Source organism: Dictyostelium purpureum, assembly GCF_000190715.1.
Source record: "Dictyostelium purpureum unplaced genomic scaffold DICPUscaffold_145, whole genome shotgun sequence".
Taxonomy (NCBI): Eukaryota; Evosea; class Eumycetozoa; order Dictyosteliales; family Dictyosteliaceae; genus Dictyostelium; species Dictyostelium purpureum.
Window position 1 is genome coordinate 38,933 of NW_003519482.1, and position 22,923 is coordinate 61,855.

General features: G+C 23.8%; 9 protein-coding genes across 9 annotated transcripts in view; 5 read left to right on the top strand and 4 right to left on the bottom strand.

Moving 5' to 3' along the window:
- Positions 1 to 642, bottom strand: part of DICPUDRAFT_79521 (uncharacterized protein) — a gene marked incomplete at both ends in the record, with an annotated part of 2,413 nt that extends 1,771 nt beyond the window's left edge. Inside the window, one exon of the mRNA XM_003288695.1 lies at positions 633 to 642. Within this exon, the coding sequence (XP_003288743.1) occupies positions 633 to 642 (10 nt within the window). The remainder of the gene's footprint in view (positions 1 to 632) is intronic.
- A 1,457-nt stretch (positions 643 to 2,099) lies between these two features.
- Positions 2,100 to 6,805, top strand: DICPUDRAFT_153008 (uncharacterized protein; the record flags this gene model as incomplete). The annotated part of the gene is made up of 2 exons (XM_003288685.1): positions 2,100 to 3,076; positions 3,148 to 6,805. 2 exons carry the CDS (start codon positions 2,100 to 2,102, stop codon positions 6,803 to 6,805), a joined length of 4,635 nt encoding a protein of 1,544 aa, XP_003288733.1.
- A 403-nt stretch (positions 6,806 to 7,208) lies between these two features.
- DICPUDRAFT_92154 (uncharacterized protein) lies at positions 7,209 to 7,662 on the top strand. The gene has a single exon (XM_003288686.1). It carries the CDS (start codon positions 7,213 to 7,215, stop codon positions 7,633 to 7,635), a length of 423 nt encoding a protein of 140 aa, XP_003288734.1. The 5' UTR covers positions 7,209 to 7,212; the 3' UTR covers positions 7,636 to 7,662.
- A 200-nt stretch (positions 7,663 to 7,862) lies between these two features.
- DICPUDRAFT_153010 (uncharacterized protein) lies at positions 7,863 to 10,280 on the top strand (the record flags this gene model as incomplete). Its single annotated transcript, XM_003288687.1, has 5 exons — positions 7,863 to 7,908; positions 8,156 to 8,278; positions 8,534 to 8,569; positions 9,994 to 10,149; positions 10,264 to 10,280. The coding sequence occupies 5 exons, from the start codon at positions 7,863 to 7,865 to the stop codon at positions 10,278 to 10,280; spliced, it is 378 nt and encodes a 125-aa protein (XP_003288735.1).
- Positions 10,281 to 10,418: 138 nt separating this feature from the next.
- Positions 10,419 to 12,533, bottom strand: DICPUDRAFT_153011 (uncharacterized protein; the record flags this gene model as incomplete). The annotated part of the gene is made up of 3 exons (XM_003288696.1): positions 10,419 to 10,558; positions 11,080 to 11,733; positions 11,798 to 12,533. 3 exons carry the CDS (start codon positions 12,531 to 12,533, stop codon positions 10,419 to 10,421), a joined length of 1,530 nt encoding a protein of 509 aa, XP_003288744.1.
- Positions 12,534 to 13,278: 745 nt separating this feature from the next.
- Positions 13,279 to 14,217, bottom strand: DICPUDRAFT_79525 (uncharacterized protein; the record flags this gene model as incomplete). Its single annotated transcript, XM_003288697.1, has 3 exons — positions 13,279 to 13,622; positions 13,714 to 13,935; positions 14,181 to 14,217. 3 exons carry the CDS (start codon positions 14,215 to 14,217, stop codon positions 13,279 to 13,281), a joined length of 603 nt encoding a protein of 200 aa, XP_003288745.1.
- Positions 14,218 to 15,999: 1,782 nt separating this feature from the next.
- On the top strand, positions 16,000 to 16,777 carry DICPUDRAFT_79526 (uncharacterized protein; the record flags this gene model as incomplete). Its single annotated transcript, XM_003288688.1, has 3 exons — positions 16,000 to 16,045; positions 16,112 to 16,263; positions 16,337 to 16,777. 3 exons carry the CDS (start codon positions 16,000 to 16,002, stop codon positions 16,775 to 16,777), a joined length of 639 nt encoding a protein of 212 aa, XP_003288736.1.
- A 47-nt stretch (positions 16,778 to 16,824) lies between these two features.
- Positions 16,825 to 18,507, bottom strand: DICPUDRAFT_153014 (uncharacterized protein; the record flags this gene model as incomplete). The annotated part of the gene is made up of 2 exons (XM_003288698.1): positions 16,825 to 18,165; positions 18,253 to 18,507. The coding sequence occupies 2 exons, from the start codon at positions 18,505 to 18,507 to the stop codon at positions 16,825 to 16,827; spliced, it is 1,596 nt and encodes a 531-aa protein (XP_003288746.1).
- Positions 18,508 to 20,057: 1,550 nt separating this feature from the next.
- DICPUDRAFT_98122 (inositol 5-phosphatase 4) lies at positions 20,058 to 22,790 on the top strand (the record flags this gene model as incomplete). Its single annotated transcript, XM_003288689.1, has 4 exons — positions 20,058 to 20,289; positions 20,376 to 21,063; positions 21,146 to 21,911; positions 21,985 to 22,790. 4 exons carry the CDS (start codon positions 20,058 to 20,060, stop codon positions 22,624 to 22,626), a joined length of 2,328 nt encoding a protein of 775 aa, XP_003288737.1. The 3' UTR covers positions 22,627 to 22,790.
- Positions 22,791 to 22,923: the final 133 nt, after the last annotated feature.

Sequence of the window (22,923 nt, forward strand, 5' to 3'; positions counted from 1 at the left end):
TTTTTTTTTAAAAAAAATTTTTTTTTTCAATTTTCTCCCCTTTTTTGTGTGTTTTTTAATAAAATACTAGGTATAATTTTTCAGGTATCTTCGTGCGGGGAAAAGGGGGATTTCCCCACAAGTTTTTTTTTCCTAAAAAAAAATATGTGGGGGGTCCCAAACAAAAAAAAGTCAATTATATGGGGAGAAGATTTTAAAAATTTTTTTCTTTTAAAAAATTTTTTTTTTTAAAAAAAAAAAAAAAAAAAAAAATTTTTTTCCCCAAATTTTGGAAATTAAACCCCCCAAAAAATTTTTCCCCTTTTTTATTTTTAACAAAAAAAAATTTTTAAAAAAAAAAAAAAAAAAAAAAAAAAAAAAAAAAAAAAAAAAAAAAAAAAAAAAAAATAGTTCAAACTATGACAACACTTTATATCTTGATACAATGATGACAAAATATAAATAACCAAATATGCGTTTTTATTTTATTAGTATGGAATTTTTTGAATTATATTTATTTATATACTACTACCATTAAATATATTTATTTATTTTATTTGTATTTTTTTTTTATAATTTGTTTTTCTATTATTAACACTATTATTAATCATATATTCACAAAAATAAATTCATAAAAAATATTCCATTGTTACCAAAATACATATTTATACATACCTATTTAAGTATGGGGGTAGTGGTGTGTTAAAAAAATAAAAACAAAAAAAAAAAAAAAAGAAAAAAATAAAAAATAAAAAAACCTATATAAACACAACAATCAAAAAGAAATATTTGAATTACAATAATACTAAATTAAATGAATTCCAAATATTATTGTCTATTTATTTTATTTGTTTATTTATCGTTTCCAAAAATAACTATGTCTATTTTTATATATTTTTTTTTTAGAACAGTGCTGGATAGTCGGCTTGGGGTGGGGTGACATTGTAATATTAATATTATTTTTATTTTGTTGCTATATTTGCTTTATTTGTGAGGCTTAAAAAACAATATATCATTTTGATTGGGTCTCTAAATAAAAAAAATAAAACACAAAAACAAAAGATATAAATTATATTATAAATCTGCAAATCTAAAATGATTTTTATTTTTTTTTTATTTTTATTTTTATTATTTTTTTTTTGGTTATTTATTTTGGGTACTACTTCATATTATAATAAGCTATAAATTTTTTATTTGTTGGTGTTTTAAAAATAATCTTTAAATATTTTTTTTTTTTTACATAATGTAATTGATGATGTATTTTCTTTTTTTTTTAAACAAATAATGATGACTACATTATATTAATAATAATTTTAATTGTACAAATAAACAAATAATTAGATATCTAAAATTGATTTTTCGGGATAAGAGTTATAATAAATAAAAAAATGTGGACAATAAAATGAAATAAAATATAAATAATTATTACAATCGACCAAAAAATAAAATTAAAAATAAAAAAAATGAAATATATAAAAAATAAAAAATATAAATAGAATCTTTTTTTTTTTTTTTAAATTATAATTATAATTACTATTATACTATTTTATTTTTTTTATTAAAAAAAGAATTAAACGAAAAATGAAAAAAGGAATATAATAAACATAAATATAAATGATTTAAAGAAATCGAAATTTTTTTTTTTTTGAAGGGGTTTTTAATTGTTTGTGAAGTGATTTTTAAAATAAAACTAAGTTTTGAAAAACAAAAATGTGAACAAATTCACCTATTCTTTAATTACCATTTTTTTTTTTAAATAATTTTATTTAAAAGAAAAACACAATGACTGATGTCGGAGTGTTTAATAAATTGGAAATAATAATCCTATAATGAATTGTGTGTTTGAACATTTAAAAGGTATTTTACTAACTATAAACTGATTATTTTATATAAGTAATAAAAAGTTTTAAAATAATACAAAACATTGTTGATATTAATATAAGGATGTTGTTTTTCTTGTAAATTAAAAAATGAGAAAAAAAAATAAAAATAAATTAAAAAAATATAAATTTAAAAAATTATTTTTAAAAATAATTTTTTTTTTTTTTTTTCATTTTTTAATTTTTATTGTAATAATTATTACCAATTTACTTGTACAATATTATTATATATAACTAATAATGAATAATAATAACAATAGTGGTAATAATAGAAATAATAATAATAATGAAGATATAAGAAAATTTTTTATTCCAGGGTGGAAACCTGAAGATGAAAATAAAACAACAACCACTACCACAACCACAACCACTGCAACTATGGCACAACAAAATGAAAAACCTAGTTTTTTAAGAAAAGCTTCAAAAGGTCCAAATACACAAAATAATCAAATTTATCATGGTAAAAGGTCATCGTCATATCCCACACAATTCGATAATTTTAAAAATAATTTTAATAAAAATGATAATAAAAGCGGTTTACCAAAACAATTTAATAGTTTAACAAATAGGAATAATATTAATAATACCAATAGAAATATAAATAATAGAACAAATTATAATAATAATAATAATAATAATAATAATAATAATAATAATTATAGATCAAATTATAATAATTCACAACTAAACTTATCAAATTTAGGTGTACAACAATTTACATCCAATGAAGTTGAAACTAGAGTTATTCAAAAGATTGATAAAAGACTTACTATTAGCGAAATAAATGATTTAGAAAAAGATTTAAAGAAATTTAAAAAAGAAAAGGACGAAGTTGAAGCGTTTTTATTTAAGAACAGCGAAAGAGAATTAAACAGTAATAAAAAGGATATGGACAAAGACACATTTGACTCATTAATAGTTTTGGTAAATTCAAAAAAAAAGAGATTACAAGAAATCAGATCAATTGAAAGAGATATCGAAAATAAAATCCATTCAAGAAAAGAACAACTTAGAATTGATAGAGAGAAAAGATTATCCGAACAAAATAGTGCCAATGATGATAAGCAACCCAATGTAAATTTAAATTCACCAAGTTTTTTAGATAAAGCACTAGGTTTATCAAGTAATAGTAACAACCTAATTGGTGGGAATGATCAACAAGATAGAGATTTATTAATTAGAACTGGTAAAATTACTCCATTCGATAATATCCCAAGGTATATTTTTTATATTCAACAATTTTTAATTTTTTTTTAAAATAAACATTATAACTAATATTATTTATTAGAAAAAAAACCATTCTATTAGACTCAATTCAAGATATTAATCCACAGGACACTGATGACTCTAAATCAAAACCAACGGATAAAGTTTCAAAAGTTGCAATGAAACCAAATAAGAAATCTACCAATCCTTTTAATATTAAAAAGAAACCATTATCAGCAAAACAAAAAAAGAAGCAACAGAAAATGAACAAATATAATATTCAAAGAGAGGCTCCAAAGAAATTACAAGAATTTTATGATGATTTTGGTGATTTAGATTCAAATTTTTTAAATGTGACCGATCAGAATTCAAATAGTAATAGTGAAAAAGAAGATGAAGATGAAGATGAAAATGAAAATGAAAATGAAAATGAAAAACCAAATAAAAAAGAGAAAAAAGTTAAAGCCAAAAAGAAAAAAACACCAAAAACTTCAACTTTAACAACTTTAGTAACACCACCAAACGAATTAAATCCATCAAATATAAGCCTAAGTGGTAGAATAAGGACACCTCTAAATAGAATTGGTCTCGTTGAAAAAGAAAAAGAAATTGATGAATCTGATGGTGATAACGAAGAAATGGATGATGAAGAAATGGATGTCTCTGACAAGGATGATGACTATATTGAAATTGATGACGAAGAAGACAACAATTTAACTAATCAAGAAGATGAGGATTTTGAAAAAGAATTTACAATTAAAGATAATAAAAGAAAAAGAAATAATGACATCAATACCAAAAAGAAAAAAACAAAGAAATCAAATGAGGAAGATGAAGAAGAAGAATCTTATGAGGAAGAAGAGTCGTATGAAGAAGAGGAAGAAAGAATTAACATTCACAAAGAAAGATGGGCTGATGATGCGAATGAAGATTTATATCAAAAAAGGTTGTTTGAATGGAAACAAAGACAAATTCAAAATCACTATAAAAAAATGAATTTAGATAAAAGATTAGAGATTATTGAAAAATATACCGGCACAATCAATAATAATACAACACCTTCAACAACAAATGATGATGAAGATGCAAACCAAACCTATAAAGAAGATGAAGAAGATGATTATTTAAATCCAGATAAATTAGATAATGAAACAGTTTTTGGTGAAATTGAAAATCAAGTTAAAAATATATTAAATGAAGAAGAATTGGTCGAAGAAGAAGAAATTGGTGATGATTTTCAAATTGATGAAAATTTTAAAATTCCATTTGATATCTATAAGAATCTATTCGAATATCAAGTCACTGGTGTACGTTGGCTTTATGAACTCCATTGTCAAGAGGCAGGTGGTATAGTTGGTGATGAAATGGGTTTAGGTAAAACAATTCAAATTGTATCATTTTTAGCATCACTTCATTACAGTAGAAGACTTGGGGGTCCTGCACTTATTGTTGCACCCGCAACTTTACTATCGAATTGGGTTAAAGAATTTCATAAATGGTGGCCACCATTCAGAGTTGGTTTATTCCATTCATCATCATCGTCATTATCAAAAGATGACATAGTAAAGAAAATAGCATCAAAGGGTCATATTCTTTTAACTACTTTTGAACAAATCCGTATACATCAAGATATTTTACTGGAACATCACTGGGACTATGTAATATTGGATGAAGGTCATAAAATTCGTAATCCGGATGCAGAGGTCACATTATCATGTAAACAATTCCAAACTTGTCATCGTATTATTCTTTCTGGTTCACCAATTCAAAATAAACTTACAGAGTTATGGTCACTTTTCGATTTTGTATATCCAGGAAAATTAGGAACTTTACCCATTTTTAAAACTCAATTCTCATTACCAATATCAGTTGGTGGTTTTGCAAATGCTTCGCCTATCCAAGTCCAAACCGCTTATAAATGTGCTGTTGCTTTACGTGATTTAATTTCGCCATACATGCTCAGAAGAATTAAAGCCGATGTATTAAAATCTCTCCCATCTAAAAATGAACAGGTTTTGATGTGTCCTTTAACAAATTTCCAAGAGAAGCTTTATTTAGAGTTTTTAGATAGTAACGATATAAAATCTGTGCTCGAAGGAAGAAGGAATGCACTCTATGGTATCGATATCTTGAAAAAGATTAGCAATCATCCAGATATTCTACATATGGACCCTCATGATGAAGATAGACCCGAGGATTATGGTAACATTAATCGTTCTGCAAAGTTGCGTGTAGTTGATCAAATTTTACCACTCTGGTATAAGCAAGGTGATAAAGTTTTACTCTTTTGCCAAACTAGACAAATGTTGGATATTGTAGAAGCATATATTAGAAATTCAACAACTTTCAACTATTTAAGAATGGACGGTACAACTTCAGTTAAACATAGACAATCATTGGTTGAAGAGTTTAATCTTGATGAAAAACTATTTATTTTTTTGTTAACAACTAAAGTTGGTGGTCTTGGTTTAAATCTTACAGGTGCAAATAGAGTAATTTTATTCGACCCAGATTGGAATCCATCTACCGATACTCAGGCCAGAGAAAGAGTGTATAGAATTGGTCAAAAGAAATCTGTTACCATTTACCGTTTAGTAACTCTTGGTACAATTGAAGAAAAAATATATCATCGTCAAATCTATAAGCAATTTCTTACAAATAAAATTTTAAAAGATCCAAGACAAAAAAGATTCTTCAAATCAAAACATTTTAAAGAATTATTTACATATTCAAAGAGTAACAAAGGTTCCGAAACTGGTAATATTTTTAGCGAATCAAATTCAGAAATTTTACCTGAACATATGAAGGATAGTGATAATGAAGAAGACATTAACAATAATAATAATAATAATAAATCAAATAAGAGCAAACTTTCTTCTTCCAATTTACCAAGTATACCAAAAAAACAAAATAATGATTATATAGACAGTTCATCAGATGAAGAAAAAACAAAGGTTAATAAAAAGAGAAAATCAAATAAAAGTAATTCAATTGATGATGAAAATGGTGGCAATGATGAAAAATCAAATAGTAACGACGATGACTCTTATATATTAAAGTGCTTATTTGAAAAAGAAGGTTTAAAAAGTGCTTTAAGACATGACACCATTATGGATCAATCTGGTCCTGAACATTCTTTATTAGTAAACGAAGCGGAGAAGATTGCATCAAAAGCTGTTGGTATTTTAAAAAAATCAAAAGAATTAATCGATAGGCAAAGATCATCATCATCAACTCTAACATGGACTGGAAGGTTTGGATCTTCAGGTTTACCAACACTAATGAATAGTAATAATAATACAGGTAGATTTGGTCAAAAATCAAAATTACAATCACAACTATCACCGCTTCAATCAATAAGTAATATTACAGTAGACTCTGATAATATACTTTTAAATAAATCAATTACAAATAATAATAGCAACAATACAAATAACAATAATACAAATACCAATAATAAATTCTCTTCAACTAGAATTTTATCAACTTTAAATAATAAAGAAGAGGAAGATGCTAAAAACTTGTTTGGTGGTTTAAATTCAAACGAAATTATAGAAAAAATCTTTAACTTTATCATGGAAAAAGGAGGCTCTGTAACAACCCAAACAATTATAAACAATTTCTCACTTACTATAAACGAAGACCAAGCTCCTTTATTTAAAGCTTTGTTAAGAAGTGTTTCCGATTTTGATAAAGTTTCAAAACGTTGGGTTGTTAAATCTGAATTTTTATTAAATTAAATAAACTTTTTTTTTTTTTATTTTTTTTTTTTTATTATAAAAAAAAAAAAGATTTTGTTTTAAAACTATAATTTTATTTTAAAAATTAAATAGTATTATAAGATAAAAAAAGAGATTCATTTTTATAATTGTTTATTTATAGATTAAATTTTTTTTTTTTTTTTTTTTTTTTAAATACACAAAGGAGTTTAAACTAAAAAAATTTTTTGATTAAAATATTTTCAAATAATTTAATTTACAAAAAGTATTTTTTGTTTTTCCTTATTTATTAAAAAGATTTTTTGATTTTAAAAAGTATTTATTTATTATTTTATAAAAAAAAGTATTTATTATTTTATAAAAAAAAAAACTATAAAAACCAAATTCAAATTTAGTTTTTTATATTATTTAAAAATTAATTATTAAAAATGAAATTTTTATCAAGTTTATTAAGTTTATTAGTATTAATTATTGTTGTTACAGCAAAAGTTCCAACTCACCGTAATGATTTAACTGCATCAGAACAAGTCCAGTTAGACCTCTACCCAACCGGCTCATGGATAGATTCTAAATATGACAATCAAAAATTTACCCAATATGAAGGTGTTATCCATAACAATTCTCCTTTCACATTAACTGAAGTTAACATCAATATATTAAATCCAAATGGTTTACATTTAAGAGATGATACAATATGGAATATGAATTGGAGAAACAGCTATCCACCACACAACCAATTTTATCTTCCTCCAGGAGAATCTATTTACCAAAATAATGTTTATAAATTTACTTTTATAGTTCAAGGTAATGGATATCCACAATTAGAATTGGGATCTGTCAAATATTCATAAATAAAAATTTGTTTTTAATTTATAGTCAATAAAATTCTTTTTTTTTTGTTTTTTTTTTTTTTAAAAAAGCTTACTTAATAATATAATAAATATTATTAGTGTAAGCGACGGTGTTTATTTATATTAAAATATAAGAAGAAGTGGGTGTTGGGGTAAGGTTGAAACAACCTATCAAGTTTAAGAATTTTTTTTTTTCTTAGATTTTTGTTGATGTTTCCAATTACCATATGGTAATCGTCACAGTGCGTGATGAACTTGTTCATCTTGTTGGTGGTATCTCTTTCATTTAGGAGATTATGTAGGTTTTCTTTTGAGAGAGAGATAAAGATAGTTTTCTTTTTCTTTTTGTCGAATGAGATCTTTTCTATATCTGTGTATTTGCTGAAATGAATTATATGTTCATCGGATATTTGGTGGTTTGGGTAATATAATCTGAGATTGATGTTGTTTCCATTTTTTTCATAAGTGGATAGTTTGTTATCTCGTTCAATGATATCTTTAACACTTTTTTGAATTATAGAGATGCTTGACAAGAGTATGTCTTCAATAGTATTGAAATTATTATGGGGAAAATCCTTAGTTTTCATTTCTTTCCAATCGTTGGATAAATCTATTATGATTGGTTTTACGTTTGAAGATGGTGGTGGGAATGATGTTTGCAGTTGGATTGGCTTTTAGAAAGACAAATTGGTGAAGATTGGAGATAGTGAAGATAGAAGATTAAAAATCTTTAATACGATCTAAATTCTTTTGATCTGTGTTTTGTGGTGTATAATTGATATTTTTTTTTTTTTTTTTTTTAAAAAAAAAAAAAAAATAATTGATATACATTGAAATAGCTTTTAAAAAGCTGTTGGACAGTGCTAAAATTATTTGATAAAACTTAATTTATAAAAAGTAAGATTTTATATGATGTTAACACTTGTCGGTTTTGGTATGTTCATTTCGGTGTCGTTCGACCACTTGGCTTTCATTGCTCACCCAAAAAACCAATTGCTCGGGTATAATCAACGGGAAGATAGATTTATAAAAAAGTTACGAGACCATCAGGGGTCGAACCTGAGACCTACCGGTTCGTAGCCGGTCGTTATATCCAACTAAACTATAGTCCCTAATATGAGAATGACAAGTTTGTAGTACATCTGGGTGTAAAAAAATTTTAGAGTGAAAATACAGGTGTACACCTGGAAAGCTTCAGAACTTTATCAATGAATTACAAATTAAATTACTAAAAATTCTTTTAAAAATAAATTAATAAAAGTCGTGTTATGATGTTTCAGTATCCTACTGAAATTATTTTCGATTGGTCTGATGGAGTTGATACTAATTTTGAATACTGTTTCTAATTAAATAATAAACCAGTAATAAACTGTGGAAATGGTATACAATTGATGTTTTGGTGCCACGGTAATTATATTATTCATGGTTGTTCGACAGTTGTTATGTTTCCTAGATTTTTCATTCTATACCAAACTTAAAATAGGGACAACTAAATATTTTCTTCATCTAATATTATTTGATGTTCTACCATATTTACTTGGCCAGAGAAAATTTGATAGATATAATGTGCATAAAACATTTGATTAGATTGAAAAGTTTTATTTGAGTTGTAGTTAAAATCTTTTTAAGTTGCTTTAAATAATATTTTAATATTAATACTATTTTGATTATATTTTGAAACTAATTATTATTATTATTATAAATTATAATATTGAATGTTTTGATTCTAAAATCTAATATTATTTTAAAAAATTTGTATTTTTATAAATAGTTTTATTTTTTATTATAATAATCTATCTATTGTTTAACTAGTTATCTTTATATATTAACAAAAATATTTATTACATATTTTATTTAATTATTTTTTAAAAAAAATAGTTAAAATTATATAAATAAAACCTTTGAGAACATTATCTTAATTTTATTTTTGACATTTTATATAAAAGGGAATATTACAGTCATTTATTAGATTTTAATAATTACAATAATTTTTTCACCCATTTTCCACTGCTATTTATATATTTCTCTCATTTATAATTTATAAAAAACACTTTTTCCCCTATTAGATAATAAACATCATTCACAATATATTTATTATTTTTTAAATTTTATTTTTTTTTAAATTTTTTTTTTTATAATAATTTATTTATTTATTTTTATTTATTCTTTAAATATAACACCCTTCAGTTCAAAAAGGGTCAAAATACTTATTTTTTCAATTATAAATATTTTTAAAATATACATACCACTCTTTTTTACATATAATAATGATTCATATACTTCTTGTTTTCTTTTTTTATGAACACATTAATAGTGTGACGTTATAGCTCATCACATTTTTTCAACTCTACAAAAAAGCTATAGAAAACTTTATAAGTGGTTCAAGTGGTGGTTCAAGTAGTGATTCAAGTGGTGATTCAAGTAGTGGCTCAAGTAGTGTTTCAAGTAGTGAATCAAATGTTGTAACAGATGATGGAAGTGAGAATGGTACATCTTGTGGTGATGCAATGTTAAGTAATTGTAGCACAAAATAGTATCAATTAAAATGATATCAGTTTAACAGCCTGAAAAGATTATGTTTTTACAAGCTATCAGGGTTTGGATCTGGGTAAATATTCAAATTTTCAGAATCAAACACGAATTGATGTGACTCTGTAGTACAGAGTCTTTACAAACTTAAATTCATGGTGATATAAACTTAAATCCATTCAAGTATAAAACATATCAAATACAAAATAAAGAATTTTTATTTAATATTCAAGAGCTAACATTATTTCTACATATCAATCACAGTTCTTATATAATGTTTTTGGTGTATCTAAATCTTGAGCAATTTGATAATCTAAAGTGTTAATTGGAGTTGTATCATCAATTGAAACATTTTTTCTTTTTCTATATTTTATGGACTCTAAAAATTGATCATCTATTAAAATGATATCTAAGGTTATATGTCGAAAAATATCCAACACTTTCTGGCACTTCCTAATATCAACATTGGTACATATAGAACAAATATTATTTGATTATCTTTTTATGTTTTTGTGAAGTAAAGATTAAACGATTTTTATTTATGTTACTCCGGAAATCCAAAATTTGAATCATAAAATTTTATTATATAAATTGCAAAATTAATATGAGTTGCAAAATTTGTGCAACTAACTGTACTATTATAATCACTAATATATTTTGTCAATCTTGTTTACATTTAGAACAACCATCGAATTATGATATATGAGACATAGCCTGGTGCAGAACCTACTATTGTATAGTATTTTAAAATTGTTTTGACATAATTAATTTTAAAAATTTTATTTTATTTTAATTTTCGATGTTTGTATTGTTTTGAATAATAAATATTTTGATTGGGGTTTGAAATGGAGTCACGTTTTAAAGGATTGACCACATTGCCCATATGAATTGAAGTTAAAGAGTCAGGGATTATACCTTTTGTAAAACGTTGAGAAAAACCATTATAAAATTGAAGATTAGTTAAATGATTTGGAATTGAACCAGGTTTTAATTGATATTTGATATTTTGTAAATACAACTTTTGTACGGTGGGTGGTATAAAACTAAGTGGTTGATTAAAGCCACCTTTTAAATATAAATCTGTGACTGTTGCTGGAATTGAATCAGGTGTCAATTGATACTTGATGTTTTCTAAATACAACGATTGTACGGTGGGTGGGATAAAATTAAGTGGTTGATTAAAGCCTTCAAGTAAAGATAAACGTGTAACTGTTGCTGGAATTGAATCAGGTGTTAGTTGATACCTGATGTTTTCTAAATACAACCATTGTACGGTGGGTGGGATAAAATTAAGTGGTTGATTAAAGCCATCAAGTAATAATAGTTTTATAACTGTTGCTGGAATTGAATCAGGTGTTAATTGATACTTGATGTTTTGTAAACTCAATTTTTTTACGGTGGGTGGTATAAAATTAAGTGGTTGATTAAAGCCATCAAGTAATAATAGTTTTATAACTGTTGCTGGAATAGTTTTGAGGAAACATTCGATGGGCCCAATGGCAAGATTTTTAATTTCTAAATGACTAATATCACGCCATTCTTCGTAAATTATAAATATTGAATTGTAAGCTTTATTAAATGGAATTAATTCAAGTATTATTGGTAAAATAAAAATTTAAAGCTTAAAACTTACAAAATAGTATTTTTAAGTCTTTTTTAACTAAAGAGATATCATCAAATACTTCTAAATAACTGTTTGTTAGATCTTTGATTGGGTCGAAATTATTTTCTTGAATTAATTGAGTATCTTTATATTCTGGTATGTTATTCTTGTTTATATTTGATAAAAGATTATTACATTGATGATTGTGTTTTAAAAGTTTAATAAATCCATTATTATTATAAACATCATTATTATTAACATCATTATTATTATTAATATCATTATTATTATTAATATCATTATTATATTTAATAGCATTATTAATGTTATTAATATTGTTTTCTATTGTTGTTGTTATTATATTATTTACTTCTTTATTTTCGTCTAATTTATTTATTAATAATCTTTTAATATCATTTTCTTTTGCATCGATAATATATTTTAATTCCTTAAATATATTAAGAGTTTTATCAAAATTCTTTGTATGTTTATCTTGAATATTTTTAAAGTGATTTTTTGATTCATCTAATATTTTTTTATTATTTTCTAAACATTTGATTAGGTTTGGTATTGTTTGATTTTTAAAATCTTGTTGTATTTGATTTCTTAAATTTATATCATTTAAATTTTTAAAATTATGACCATTATGAGTATCAGTAATACAATAAATACAGACAGGAGTGTTTGAACAAGTTGAGCATATTAAAATAATATCTTCATTAGGGTGATCCAAGCATTTGGTATCATTTTGTTGATTATTTGACATTTTTTCATAATAATTATTTTAAATTGTTTTAAAACAAAATAAATTATAATAATTTATATAGTAAATTGTATTTTATAATATATATATTTATATATATAAGCTATGGATTAAAAAATTCTTTAAAAAAATATAAAAAAAATTTAATAAAAAAAACTTTAAAAAAAATAAAAAAAAAAATTTTATTTTTAAAAAAAATTGAAATTGGACGACATAATTTTTGATTTAAAAAGTATTTTTTTTATGAATGAATGTTTTTTATATACACTTAAAGTGTCTACTCTTATTTTTTTTAAATTTTGAAGGAATTCATAACCAGCCCTTTTTTTTAAAAATTTTAAAAAAAATGAAGATAACAATAATTGGTAAAAATGAAGATAACGATAATTTTCGAACTCTAATTTTTTTCGACAAATAAATTTATTTTTAAAAGGGGAAAAACTTTGCGAACTGTTATATCCTCATCGGTTTATTAACTTGTTGGGAAAAATAATACATAAAAAATAAATTTTAAAAAAAATTTTAAATATTTTCTTTACGAATTTACTAAAGTTAATTAATAAATAGTTTATTTACATTTATAAAAATTTTTTTTTTTTTTTTTTTTTTTTTTTTTTTTTTTTTTTTTTTTTTTTTTTTTTTTTTTTTTTTTACCCTTTAAGTATGTATCTCTTGGTTTTTTGAACGGTTCTCGATAAACAGACATGTAATATCCTTTTTGATTTCTTTTTTATTTGTATTAAACATTTCAGGCATGTTGGGATTTTTTGTGTTTTGGAATGAAATAATCACCGATGGAGTAATATAATGACCAAAGAACATTGTATGTATTTGAACGTAATAGACAGTGGTCTTCTTTTTCTTCGTAAAATACTAGTTTTATATGGAGGTCAAGGGAACTTTGATATACTTTGTCTATTAAATTTTGGAATTGATGTATTTTATTACTTTTTTGATATTCTTTTTTAGCATTTCCAAAATGCATAAATATTAAGACTGCAACTTCTGTTTGTTTAAATTCAACCTTTTCTGGGTTTGAAATGCAGTTATACATACATGCGAGTATTTCTTCCAATAATTTGATGGTTTCCTCTGAAGAATTTGGATTGAGCCATCCCTTTGATAATTAAATTTGAAACCAATAAGCTACTATTGGCTTAAATTTCATCTGATAAACTATTACTAGCTATTGAAAAAAATGCAATTTTTAATATGCTATTAATGAGTGTTTCTATTTCTTTGGCATCTATAAAATTAATTAAGTCCATTGATGCTAAAAAGAAATCTAATTTTTTTATGGCACTTAAAATTGAATTATTATCATTTGATTTTAATAACAATTCTTTATAGTGATTATATTCACTTAATGTAATTTTGATGCCTGTTGTATTTTTTTTATTATTTTCTAAAATATTACTATTATTATTATTATTATTATTATCTTTGTTACTAAAGATGTTGATGGTGTTGGTGATGAATTAGCCAATAGAGCAAACATTTAAAGAAAAAAAATTATAAATAAAAACAAAAACAGAGATTATATATGAAATGATTAAACTATTCATTATTGTTTATTTATTGGTTGATTGAAAATTGTTCTTTTTGTTGTTTGGGTTAGTATAAAATGAAAATCTTCTTTTATGAGTTTACCAGTTACTCTATTCAATTCTTTTAATCTTTTACACATATCAACTGTGGCTGAAGTGGCTGGAATATCTCTTTTGGGCTACTTTCTAAAACTTCTATATTTTTCATACTAATCACTGTGTCCAACAATCTCTTCTAATTTCAAACCCTATTCGAGGTAAGCTTGTGTTGCTTTTAATGGCTCATCATATAATCTCCACCTTTAATAAGTTTTTTTTTTTTTTTTAATAGTTTTTTTTTAATTATTATTTGTTTCTGTTATTTTGAAAATATAAAGAATGATTGGAAAAAAAAAAAAAAAAAAAAAAAAAAATTTTGAAAAAAATTTTTTTAAAAAAATTAAATTAAAACCCCACCACACACAATTTTTCTTTTTTATAAAAAAATTAATTAAAAAATAGATAGAACTGTTTAATTATTCCCATAAAATATTTACATTTCATTGCTTCATATAAAAAACTTTTTTTCAATAATAATTTTTGTAAAATTTTAGTTAGCTTTACTAACAGATAAACTATTATAGTTTATAAAACGAATCTTTAGCTACTTTAATTTCTACCACTGCATTATCGCTTATTGTTTTTTGGATAAGCCAGTGTATAGATATGTTCACATATATAGCGGCTATATTATATTATAGCCTTGCAATGATTATATGTGACATATAATGTTAGGATCGAAATATCCAACATAGTAATTGTACACTAGGAAAAATTCGAATACGGGGGGTTTATTTGTTCCCTGGGCTAAGACTTATCCAAAAATTAATTATTTTAAAAAAGAAGAAGGCGATAATGCATAATTAGTAAAGAAAATAAAATATGTGTATGATTTCGTTCTTACCCAGTTTATCTTTCCGGTGATCAATAATATATTAATATAATATTTTTCTTTATTTATTTATTTTAACTAGAGTTCGAAAATTATCTTTTCGAAATAAAAAAAGGGCGAAAAAGAAACAAATTATGATTTGCGTATTTGAACTGTTATTTTGGATCTATTGGCAAATTTAAAAAGGATAAAAATGAATAATTTTTTTTCAAAAAAAGATAAAAAAGAGATAATATTTTTTTTAAAAAATGGATAATGAACACGATAACGATAATCGGTAAAAATGGAGATAACGATAATTATAGAACTCTAAATAAAATATTTCATCAACAATAAATTTCAATAATTATAAACCATAAACAAAATAATAAATATAAAATATAATTTTCAAAAAACTTTTAAAATATTTTAGAACTATTCCAGATATTCACCTTTTATAGTTTTTTATTCCTTTTGGTTCCCTTACAACTTATTTTTCGATTTTGCCTGAAAAATCACTTTTTCGTTATTATATATATAAGGGACTATAGTTTAGTTGGATATAACGACCGGCTACGAACCGGTAGGTCTCAGGTTCGACCCCTGATGGTCTCGTATTCTTTTATAGCCATTTAAACCACATATCTTCCCGGTGATCAATGATGGATTTTAATGTTTGAAATAGGTTTTGTGAACTAGGATTATAACTTGTAATTATTTTAAATAATCAAAAAAGAAATTTTATTAAAAAAATAAAACTTTTATTTATAGATTTTATCCATATCTTTTAAAAAAAAAAAATTTATTTAATTTTTTAAAATTTTTTAAAAATTTTTTAAAAAATTTTTAATTTTATTAAATGTTTTTATAATGAAGGATCCTTGCAGTGAAACATCAAATAACCTATAAAATTGTATAATATGGTAAAATATATCTTTTAATTCTTATTTTTTTTATTTTTAATTTTAACAATAAAATTTTGAAATATTTAAAAAGATTTAAGATTAAAGAAATGGAAGCTCAATTATTTGATTATCAAATAAAAACATGTATAATTGGTAACTACATATAATTATGTAAAATTCTTTAAACTAGTTTTTTTAAACATATGTTTATATTTATAGGCAACGAGTGGTGTGGAAAATCAAGTTTTCTATTAAGGTTTTTCGACCAAGAATTTTATTCACAAAGCATTGGTACAATAGGTGTAGATTTTAAAACAAAACGTATAGAAATGAATGATTTTATAGTTAGAATACAACTTTGGGATCAAATAGTAAGTAAAAAAACAAAAGAAAAAAAATAGAAATATAAAACTAACTTTTAAAATTTATATAATTAATTTTTAGAAAACAAATAGATTTCAGCGAAATACAAATTATTTTTATAGAGGAGCATATCTCTTTTTTATATGTTATGACATAACAGATTTAGGATCATTTTTAGATGTTGAAAAAGTTTGGATTCCAACTCTAGAAAGATATGCAAGAGCAGATTTTATGGTTACTTTAATTGGGACAAAGTTAGATAAAGCAGATTTATATAGTGAAAGAAAAGTACCTTATGAAATCGCAAAAAAATATGCAGAAGAACATAACATGGAATTTTATGAAACATCTTCAAAATATGATATAAATGTAAATCAGAGTGTAATAAATTCAACCTTTAGAGTATTTAAAAGCTATTTTGAAAATAAAGAAATTGATATTGCCCCCAATATTAATAAAAACAATAGTATTAGTAACAATAGTAACAATAATAATAAAAAAAAAAACTGTAAAATAAATTAAAGATACAATAATTGTAAAATAAAATTTTTATTTTAAAGGTATTATTTTTAAAATAGAGAAACAATTAAACATAATAATAAAGATATTAAAGAAAGTTTTTGGATGGTTGTAGCGCCACTTGATTCAGATTCAGAATGATCGGCATTGGGTGATTCAGAATTACTATTTAGGGTGTTTCCATTTTCACCTGGTGTGGTGGTTGAATCGTCGGAATTGGTATTTGGTTGGGTAGTGGAAGAATCTGAATTGGATGTAATATCATTACCAGTATATGGATTAGTAGTTGAGGCTGCAGCACTATTTGAGGAGAAAGCAGCTAATGTACCAACAAGACCAACGTTATAATCTAAAGCAACTTCACTTTGGGTGTAATCTGTTCTATCATCTTTATAGCTATCGTCGGAAGCTGGACCACCAACTAAAGCACCATACAATACATAGGTATTTGTGGTTGGATTATTGATATCTTGGGTAGTTGAATGATGTGAGGCTCTATGATGTGGGTTCTTTGGATAGTTTGAACCCCAACCTGCAATAAATGAATAGGATTTTGCATTATTACCCAAGACATAGTTTAATTGTGACTCTGCAAAGCTAGCATAGTCACCGCCATACATGGAAGCAATTAAAGCCATGTTCATTGAATATCTACATGGACCCCATTCATTTAAATAAGCTAAACCATTTGGAGTATAGTTTACACCACCATTTTTTTGCCAGTATTTTAGTGCAGTCTCTACATTTGATTTATAAGTGGCACCATTATTAATTTGATATAGCAACATACCAACGGCAACACCTTTTTGATCCCAGCTTAATTGATTTGCATATTGAACTTCGTTATTTGCATAATAAGTGGCAGCATTTGAAAGATAACTACTTTCACCAGTAGCTTTGTATAACCAAGCAGAAGCCCATGCTATTTCGTCGTTATAGCCACCAGAGGTATAGAAACCAGAGGCAACTTTTATTGAATCAGAATATAGCTTCTTATCACTATTTATTGCAAAACTATAAAGAGTTTTAGCATGGCTTAGACATTCATTAGCATAGGAGCTATCACTTGATTTAAAAACGAGATAAGTTGCTGCAAGAGAAGCAGATGCCTCCATAGCGAGATCGGTACCTGGGTTATTGGAATCAATTGTATAGACTGTACGAGTATATGAAATGTCTTCTGGTGGAATCCAATAAGAGTGGTCTACATTAGCATCGGCAATTTGACCTACAAAAACATTATCCTCTACATGGGAGGCAATTGTATAATCTGAACCCCACTTTATAACATCTTTATAGAGAGAGTCTAAACCACAACCAACAATATTAGATTCGTATTGATTATAAATCCAACTTAACATTGTCATTGTATAAGCCATTGGGAAACCAAACTTTTAATTATAAAAAAAAAAATATTAATATTAAAAATAAAAAATAAAAAATAAATAATTAAAATAATAATTTATTTAAAAACTTACTTTTACACCATCACCAGCGTCGAAATAACCTTTTGATAATATACCATCACCATTACTATCGACTTTATTGTTATAGGTATCACCCAACACACTATTACCTCTCCACGGTATATCTGCATCAGGCAATCTACCTGCTCTTTGTGCTTTGTAAAATAACAAAGAGTATTTTAATGCCTCGCAATAATTATCAGCAGCAAAAGATACTGAACTAATGCATGTCAAATATAAAACTACTAAGAAATAAAGTACTTTCATATTTTTTTTTATTGATTATAAATTATTTTTTTTAATGATACATAAAAGATTTTACAAATATAATTATTATTAACAATGAAAAATTAAATTAGAATAAAAAAAAATGAAAATCTAAAGTATTTATACTCTTTAATTTTTAATTTTAAGAAAAAAAAAAATAAAAATACAATTTAATTAATAATAATTTTTTTATATTTTTTTTATTTATTATATTTAATATAAATATTTTTAAATATTTTATTTGATTTTTTAATTATAATTATTTATTTTGATATTTAAGAAAAAAAAAACGAATCTCAGTTTATTTGAAAATAACCTTAAATAAAGTCAAAATGGTTTTTAAGAATAATGAAAATTTCAAATAATTTAACTAATCTCATTTTTAATTAATTTGATATTAAAATTATAAAACAGTAGAGAAATTAGGAATAAGAAAATTGAAAAAAAAAAAAAAATATAAATTTAAAAAAACTATTTTTTTTTTTTTTATTTTTTTTTTATTTTTTTTTTAAGTTAAATATTTATTTTATTTTATTTAAAAAAAAAAAAAGTTAATACATAACTTTATTTATTTTTGTTTTCTTTTTCTTTTTCTTTTTATTTTTATTTTTATTTTTAATTTTTTTATTTTCTTTATAGATATGTTATCTATATTTTTGCAATGAAAAATGAAAAGATTTCACTGAGAATAAAGAAAAATCATAGTAAACATTTTTGCCTAACATAATTCTTTTATTTTTGCATTAAATAATTCTTTTTGGAACATACACCCACCATTGAGAAAAAAAAAAAATTTTGATCGCTTGGGAGATCCGGTAAATTTTTTTTTTTGGGATGTTGGAGAGTGGGTTTATTAAAATTAAAAATTTCTCACTCAAATGAATTTAATCATTTAATACTATAATATGTAAAATATTTATAAATTATTTAGTTTTTTTTTTTTGATTTCTTTTTTTTTTGTTTTTTGGGTTTATAAAAAAAAAAAAAAAATGATTTATATTTGGATGTTTTAAAATTTAAAAAAAAAAAAAAAAAAAAAGATTTTTTTATTTTTTTAAAATTTTTTTATTTTTTTTCATTTTTTTTTTATTTTTTTTCAAAATTTTTTAAATTATTTTTTTATATTTATTTTATGTTTTGTTATTAACTATATAGCCCCTATATATTAATTAAAATATAGTTTTTTATTGTTGTTATTATTATTATTATTACCATTTTTGTACTTTTACATTTTCAACAATAAAAAAAAAACAAAAAAAATAATATAAAAATAAAAAAAAAATAAAAAAAAATCAAAATTTAATTTTTTTACAAATTTTTTTTTATTTTTATTTTTTTTTTAAATTTAATTAACGTATATATATATAACAAACTAGTGTATTATCAAACCACACACACACCCTATTATTAAAATCATATTTATTTATTATTGTATATAATAATTAATAATAATAATCAAATAATAATAACAATAATATAATATATACAATTTATTTTACAATTAAATAAATAAATTAATATTATAAAAAGAAACTATATTATAAAAAAAAATGAGCGATGTTAATGAAGTTTCTAGTATAACAAATGAATCAATAAACAATCAACAACAACAACAACAACAACCACAACCACAACAACCACAACAGCAACAACAACCAGCACAATCACAATCATCATCTCCACCACCACTACCTCAAAAACCACAACAAATTATAGAAAATGGTTTAAGTTCAATTTCAATAAATGATCCACAATCATCAAATCCTACTCCACCAATTGAAGGTAAATATATATATATGGATACATATGTATAGACATATTTAGTTTATTTATTTAAATATTAATTATTATAATAATTTTTATTTCAGATAATAATAGAGGTGTATCAAATGATGCAATTAAAGCATCATTAGATGGATTAAAACATAATTCATTAAAAACATCATTCCCAACATCATCACAATTTATTGATGTAAATGCACAATGGATTCATAATAAATTAAAAGAAAGAGAACCAGAGTTTACAGAGAAAAAAGCAATGACAATATTTTTAGGTACATGGAATGTTAATGGTAAAAAACCAACAGAACCATTGGATCTTTGGTTAAAGGATCCATCAATGACTTTACAACCCGATGTATATGCTATTGGTTTTCAAGAATTAGATTTAACAGCAGAAGCATTGTTATTAGGTGATACAACACGTTCATTACCATGGGAACAACATATTTTATCAACATTAGGTGGTGATTACGTTAAACTTCTCTCCAAACAATTAGTTGGTATACTATTATGTGTTTATGTAAGGAAAGAGCATAGACAACATATTGCACATGTTCAATCAGATATTGCTGCTGTCGGTATTATGGGTATGATGGGAAATAAAGGTGGTGTAGCAATTAGATTTTCATTTTACAACACTACAATTTGTATTATAAACTCTCACTTAAATGCACACATGGAAAATGTATTAAGAAGAAACCAAGATATGAAAGATATTGCTAAAAACATTAAATTTGTTGCTGAAGAAGGACCTATAAATATTTTTGATCACGAGTAAGTTTTATTTATTAATTATTACCATTATTATAAAATAAAATAAATTATTAATATTTTTTCATTTTTAAAAATCATCTAGTCAATTATTTTGGATTGGTGATTTAAATTATAGAATTCCATTACCAGATTATGAAGTTAAAGAAAAAATAAAGAAAAGAGATTTTTATAATTTATTTTTAGTAGATCAATTAAATCAACAAATGAAGGCAGGAGCAGTTTTTGAAGGATTCCAAGAGCCACCTATTAGTTTTGCACCAACCTATAAATACGATGCAGGCACAGAAGAATATGATAGTAGTGAAAAGAGGAGAACACCAGCATGGTGTGATCGTATTCTTTGGAAAACATCCAAAAAAGCAGAGAATGTTGGTATTTTATCATATAAACGTCACGAATTATTATCATCGGATCATCGTCCAGTTAGTGCATCATTTATTATCAAATTCAAAATGGTTATTCCCGAGGTTAAAAATAGAATCTATCAAGAGATTGTCAAAGAGTTGGATAAAAAAGAGAATGACAGTATGCCAGATGCAAATATCTCAACTAATATGGTAGACTTTGAAACTATTAAATTTATGACCCCTGTAACTAAACAATTGGTATTTGAAAATATTGGTCAAGTTATCGCTCGTTTCCAATTCATTCCAAAATTAGATGAATCCATACTTTGTAAACCATGGCTTAAAATATCTCCAATTGCTGGTATGATGATACCAAAAGAAAAAGTTACAATCGATTTAACTATTTATGTTGACAATTTAACATCACAAGCTTTCAATGTAAATGGTGAATCTATGGATGATATTTTAATTTTACATTTAGAAAATGGTAAAGATTATTTTGTAAGTATTCATAATTATTTTTTTTTAATTTTTATAAAAATAATATTAATATAAAAATATTTTTTTATGATAGATTTCAATTTCAGGTAATTTCCAAAGAACATGTTTTGGTAATACTTTAGAAAATTTAGTTAGATATCCACACCCAATTAGAAATAATATACCAATACCACAAGAACAAAAGAAATTATCAATTCCAAAAGAGTTATGGAAGATTATCGATTATATTTATAATAATGGTTTAAAAGAAGAAGGTTTATTCATAAAGAGTGGTGTCACTAAAGAGATGGAAGCAATTAGAGATTGTTTAGATACTGCAGAACACTTTAGTACTATTAGTTTTAGCATACATTCAATGGCGGAGACACTCATTCGTTTCTTGGAATCATTAGTAGAGCCTGTTATCCCATTCAATATGTATCAACAAGCTTTGGATGCTTCAAGCACTCCACATAGTTGTAAACAATTGGTTTCTCATTTACCATCTGTCAACTATAATGTATTTTTCTATTTGATTTCATTCCTCATCGAAGTTCTTTCTCATCAACAAGAAAATCAATTAACTGCTGATCAATTAGCCATTGTATTCAGTACCATTCTATTAAGACCTTCCCCATTATCACCTTTATCTCAATTCCCACCCGATGCCAATATAGTTAAAAAGAAAGCTGATTTAATATTACACTTTTTAATTTCAAAAGATTTAATAAATTAATTTTTTTTTATAAATTTTTCCTAATAAAAAAAAAAATTAATTTCAAAAAATACAGCCATGATCAATCATAAAAATAAATAAAAATAAATAAATAAAAAAAATAATTAATAATAATAATATTAATAAAATCAATAAAATATTTTTAATAAATCAATCAATCAATTAATTAATTACACCAATCTAAAAATATAAAATTTTGCAACCCAGCGAATTTTTTTATTTTTTTATTTTTTTTTTATTTTTTTTTTTTTTATTTTTTTTTTTTTTATTTTTATTTTTTTTTTAAATTTTTTAAAT

What these genes read in the sequence shown, in the direction of transcription:
- DICPUDRAFT_92154 (XM_003288686.1), top strand. Translation starts at nt 7,213, where the DNA reads ATGAAATTTTTATCAAGTTTATTAAGTTTATTAGTATTAATTATTGTT.